The following is a 5,546-nucleotide window of genomic DNA, read 5'->3' as shown; positions in this document are numbered from 1 at the left end:
ACCCTTCAAGGGTTTGTTTTTTGGTTGTTTTTTTTTTTTTTTTTTTTCCCGTTGTCCACCCGGAAATAACTTCTGGTTTTCCTGACTGCTTTGTCAGGCTCTGCATTCTTGTTTGCTCTCTGATCAAAGTACTGAGTGTCCTCAGCTTCTGCGCCTGCTCTGTGCATGCCACATCAAGCTCAGCAGAGCTGTCTGAGATGCAAAGTAATGCAGTTGCCAGCAGGATTTAGGAATATGATACTTGCTAAAGTCTATAGGAAAGCCTTTTATCTTTGGCAAGTAAGTATTTTACATGAAATTACACATGATGGTAAAGCCACAGGTTTAAAGTGTAATAACTCCCTCAAGAAATGTTTTCCTCATTTAAGGTGTATTTTTAGACACTTTTGCCTGGTTTTAAAACAAAAAAAGTGGTTTTTAAGTTTGCATTTCTCTAAAGACACTGTGATGTCAGTGTATGGAAATGAATGTTTTCTTTTTTGGACTTCACTCTTTTATTAATGATGCTTGCCATTGAAGACTAGAATATCAGCAAAAGGAGAAGCTGTTGCTTTTCAGTGCAATAAACTGTGTTATAATACGCATCTGAATGCGGGGCAAGTGATCGAAGGTATTGAGTTAAAAATGTGAATACGTTTAAATATATTTAAGAATTTACTTACACAGTTTCTGTACATTTGTGTGATTATTTTGTTCTTGTTTCAGATGATCTGTGCTGTCAGTTTACAGAGCACACGGAAATAAATCGGTGCTTTGGACCCTCTCAAGCAGCTGAAAGGAGAAACGTTACCCCGAGAATGAGGCACTAAAGTATCCCTCTGCAGAACCGTATGATTGAAAACGTGGTCCAGTCCTCCTCTGCTGCCAGACATGCTTTTGTCCTCCTGCCCCGCTCACCCGATGTTGCAGTAATACAGATGGATCGTAGTAGAGAGGCAGAAATGGAGTTACGGAGATCCTCCAGCCCAGGCAAGCTCAGCAAGAATGACGTGGATGCTGACAAGACCATGTGCCACAGCTGCTGCATCTGCGGTAAAAGTTTCCCTTTCCAGAGCTCCTTGTCGCAGCACATGCGGAAGCACACGGGTGAGAAGCCCTACAAATGCCCTTACTGTGATCACAGAGCTTCCCAAAAGGGCAACCTGAAGATCCACATCCGTAGTCACAGAACAGGCACTTTAAGTCAGGGGCACGAGGCGGAGATGGGAGAGGCGCAGCTGGGCGAGATGGGCGTTTCAGAGGGCCTCGGCGGGTGCACCAGCCCCACGAAAAGTACGGCCGCCTGCAACAAGATCTTGAACGGTACCGCTCAGGTAGACAGCAGCAAGATCTTGTTGAGAAGCAGCAAGAAGGAGGTCATGGAAGTGGTGCGGGCCGAGGAGGACGGCAAGCTGAACTCTTACCAGTGCACCTTCTGCAAAAACAAATTTGAACGGAAGAAGGACCTGGAGCAGCACCTGCACCAGGTCCACAAACCTTTCAAGTGCAGGTTGTGTAGCTACATGACCCTGAGGGAGGAGACGCTGTTAAACCACATAGAGAAGGACCATATAACAGCTCAGGTCCCAAATGGGGAGGCCTACACCGAGAACTGCAAGAGCGAGCTGAGCGCGGGCGAGTTTCCTTGTGAAGTGTGTGGTCAGGCCTTTAGTCAAACCTGGTTCCTGAAAGCTCACATGAAAAAGCACAGGGGGTCATTTGATCACGGGTGCCACATTTGTGGCAGGAGATTCAAAGAGCCCTGGTTTCTCAAAAACCACATGAAGTCGCATGGCCCCAAGACAGGGAGCAAAAACAAACCAAAAAATGATTTGGAGCTCATAGCCACTATCAATGACGTGATACAGGAGGAGACGATTGTGACGGGCCTGTCTCTGTACGAAGTTTGCACCAAGTGTGGAAATCTGTTTACAAATATGGAAAGCCTGAAAGCGCATAACACTGTTCACTACCGGGCGCAGCGGAGCAGTGCCGGGGATAAAGCCGAGGGCTTAGCTGACGGTAGCCTAAGCTCCTCGGTAACGAAGCAGTTTTTCTTGCAGTGTCTCAGTCTGAGGCCATCTGTAGGGCTGGACAGAGTTACAAGAGGACAGCCTGGGAAAAGAGTAGCCGAGCTGGATCCGGTCAGTAGCTACCAAGCTTGGCAGCTGGCCACCAAAGGAAAAGTAGTGGAGCCCTCAGAGTATGTGAAGTATGTGGGATGGGACGAAGCCCTGGCAGATGCAGACGTGACTTACGACAGGGATAAGAGAGAGTATATCCTTGTCAACCAGGAGAAGCGCAAACGAGACCAGGACTCTCCCAGCTCTTCCAGCAACCCCAAGAAGAAGAACTGCACCAGTGGACGCCTGGAGAAAACAGGTGCTGCCCCACCGGGAGAGAGCTGCCCGCTCTCCCAGGGAGACCTGGACTACCGCCCTGTCTCACGGCAGAGCCGTCGGGCCGCCCAGAACAAGTCCACCGAGTGCTTTGAGTGCGGGAAGATCTTCCGCACCTACCACCAAATGGTGCTGCACTCCCGGGTGCACCGCAAGGAGCGGAGGAGCTGCGGCGAGGGTGGGACAGCCACCCAGCCCGACCGCTACGGCTCCAGCAGCGAGGAAGGGGACTCGGGGTCCGTCAGTGGGCCCAGCACCCCCGGCTCCGCGTCTGCCCCAGAGGACTCTGCCACCTCTGGCCTTGGAGAGGAGGGGGCTGAGGAGAGCTCGGAGGAGGGAGCAGCCAACCCCTCGCTAGGTAAGATCGCTCCCAGCCTCGCCCTGCTCGCTGTCGCTGGTCCCTGTGTCTCCTGGTGCAGGACATGGCGATGAGCAGAGGGAGGGATGCATGAAAGCACGTGAGAGGTTGAAAGGCAGTGTGGCTGGGGTCCTGTGCCTGCTGAGCATTGCTGCTTGTCTCAGCAAAGCGACTCGTCGTTTCTGGCACAGGTAGTAAAAGCAACATCAGACCATGTCTTCAAAAGGTGCAGGTGAACTTGTATTTCGGTGAAGGACACCTGAGAAGTATCTTAGTTGCCTGTGGCAATGCTGTAGGGCAGGGCAGTGTCTTCCCTAGACATCTCAGGGGCTGTTCTTCCCCAGTCGATGGTCATCCTGTGCACTGTTCTGCCTGTAGTGTGCAGGTGTAGCAGGGGCACAGCCTGTATGGTGTAGCCCCAAAGTGCGTAAACTTGTTAATTGCCAGTGCGAGAGGTGCCTTGTCTCCCCTTCTGTGCTTCGCCTCCCAAATTGTGTTTATAGCTCCAAAGGCTATAATTAATCTCTCTGGATTAAAGCAGTCCTTTGAGCCCAGCACTACTAAATGGAACAATTTATTCTCCAAATAGTAGCAAAGTAAATATTTAAAAGAACACCATTAAGCACTTTTGTATCTTTTTTTAATACATTTTATTTTTGTTGCTCGCCATTCTTTGTTTATAATACCCTTTTAGAAATGAGATTAACCATTCTTTCCTTACATGCTTTGTGCTGGTTTTTTGTTTGTTTTCTGTTTAGTACACAACAGCGTTTTCCTTTCATTTTCATTCCTTTTGTTGTGAAGAACATAGTTACCTGTAGAGTTAAACTCATTTCAAGACCATCAAGGGGGAAGTAATCTGCACCATTGTGGAAGAGGGTGGGTTTGTTCAATTAGCTGTGTTCTTTCAGGATTTTATGTAACGTTGTGCTTTCTCCTGGCTTCTGACCCTGCAGCAGCAAAGCAACATTTTTGAGAATTGTGTATTAAGTTACATGTTTTTCATAAAGTTTTGAAGCAGTGTTGGAGAGAGATATATATATATTTTTTCTTTTTTCATTAAGCTTCTTTTGTCAAAGTCCTGTGGTTTTAGGACAACTAAAGTTGGGGCTGACACTGCTTGGCAACGTAACTTTCAAAATGTGAGGCATAGAGGGAAGAGGTCTCCAGAGGATTGAAATGGTAAAAAATTAAACCCATCTGTTTGTCCTTAAACTTAGAAGAATGGTCCTAAACTTGATTTTGCTACAACTTGGATCAAGTCCCTGATGGACAAATTGGGTGAATACTAGAAGAGAAACGTAAATTAAACTAAGAACCACGTTTTTTAAAAGGCTTTCTTGCCCTTTCCATAAACCACAACTCCAAAAAGTCCTAGTAATGAGCTGACTTAAATGTTTTCCCTATGATTACTTGCCCATTTAAAAGACTCAAAATTTGACTTTCACGTCTGCTGTTGGATTTTGGACACTAAAGCAAAGCTCCTTATGCGAACATACGTACTTACTTTGTGTGAAAATGCATCAGCTGCCACCTGAAACACCTCGGTAGAGTTGACACAAGGTGCAGTGATAAAACTGCAGCTTTGTCTGGAGTTAAATGGGGCTGCCATGTTTTACCAGTGTAATGTACAGTTCCCTTATGGAATCTGCTGTGATGGAAAACCATCTCTCTGGAGGCAGGCTGAAAACACTGCAACACTTTTTCACATGATGTTCAGACAGGACAGCTGTTCTTACGTGCTCTCCACATTAAGCACTTTATTTCTGACAAGAGAAGTCATCTCTTTGCCTGTCCTGTTTCTTCCTTCAGCTCGAGCTTTGAGCCCTTGTTGCAGGAGTGAGAGTGAAAGTCACTCAGCAGTTTCTCTTACAGGAATTAGGGTGACTGGCTTAACCGATGTCACTAGCCATGGAAAACTCATTTCTTTGGGTGCCAAATTGGTCTTTACCTTCTTTAACTGCAAAGAAGCAGCAAACTGACGGGCCTAAATAAAGGCGCGTCTTAGAAAAGGGATGTGTTTGCATTGATGGGCCAGGAGGGTGGCTGCTGCATTTTATATTGGCTAACATCACAGCTGAAGAGCTAATCAAGTATTTAATTGGCTAATAAGAAACATTTTAATCTTATGACCAAGAGAAATGTCACCCTTGCTTTTTAACAGAGTTTATAAACAAAATCACTGTGTCAGTGAAGTCAGTGTTTCACAAGGGACAAAGATTTTTTTTTTTTTTTTTTGATTCAAGAGAAGGTTGGGGTTTGGGTTTGGGGGTTTCTGTGTGGGCTTTCTCTCTCTCCCTCTCTCTCTCTCTCTCTCTCGCTTTCTTCTCATAGGTCAATATTCAAGACTTAAGTTTCTCAATTTTCTCTTTTTGTTCTACAGTTTTAGTGACACTGCCCTTGTATTGTTTTCTAAGGGACTGGGGTCCTCCTGTCCAGCAGGCTGTAGAATTAGTTCTACTTTCTGCAGGTTGCTGCTTTAACTCAAGAGGCTTTCTTTCCCTCCCCTATGAACAGAAACTTAAGGTGTACAGAATATAGGCCAAATTCCACCCTCACATACGCTCCTGCTAAATCAGGTTTTCTGGTATGGCCTTGAAGCACATTTTGTCCTAGAAGTGCCGTGAATTGGTATCCTCTGCTGTAGCTTTTTGTAGTTATTCTTTGCTGGTGAAGCTTTTCCACCAACAGCTATGCTTCGGACCCACAGCAGCATCCCTTCCCACTGGAGGCAGGCAAGCAGCGCTCTTGGTTCCTGTTCCTCTACAGTATTATTTTTACTCAGGCTGTGGTCAAGAAAATCTTGTGCT

The 5,546-nt window shown here is 46.4% G+C and overlaps 1 protein-coding gene across 1 annotated transcript; it reads left to right on the top strand.

Moving 5' to 3' along the window:
* Positions 1-830: 830 nt before the first annotated feature.
* On the top strand, positions 831-2,810 carry LOC104512276 (zinc finger protein 516-like). Its single transcript, XM_010155197.1, has one exon. The coding sequence runs from the start codon at positions 831-833 to the stop codon at positions 2,808-2,810; it is 1,980 nt and encodes a 659-aa protein (XP_010153499.1).
* Positions 2,811-5,546: the final 2,736 nt, after the last annotated feature.

The sequence above is a fragment of the Eurypyga helias genome, unplaced genomic scaffold (genome assembly GCF_000690775.1).
Source record: "Eurypyga helias isolate BGI_N326 unplaced genomic scaffold, ASM69077v1 scaffold5427, whole genome shotgun sequence".
In the NCBI taxonomy this organism is placed as follows: Eukaryota; Metazoa; Chordata; class Aves; order Eurypygiformes; family Eurypygidae; genus Eurypyga; species Eurypyga helias.
Note: the sequence above shows the minus strand (reverse complement) of the source record. Positions and strands in the feature narration are given on the sequence as shown.

Coding starts and splice junctions, on each gene's coding strand:
- LOC104512276 (XM_010155197.1), top strand. CDS start 831: ATGATTGAAAACGTGGTCCAGTCCTCCTCTGCTGCCAGACATGCTTTT.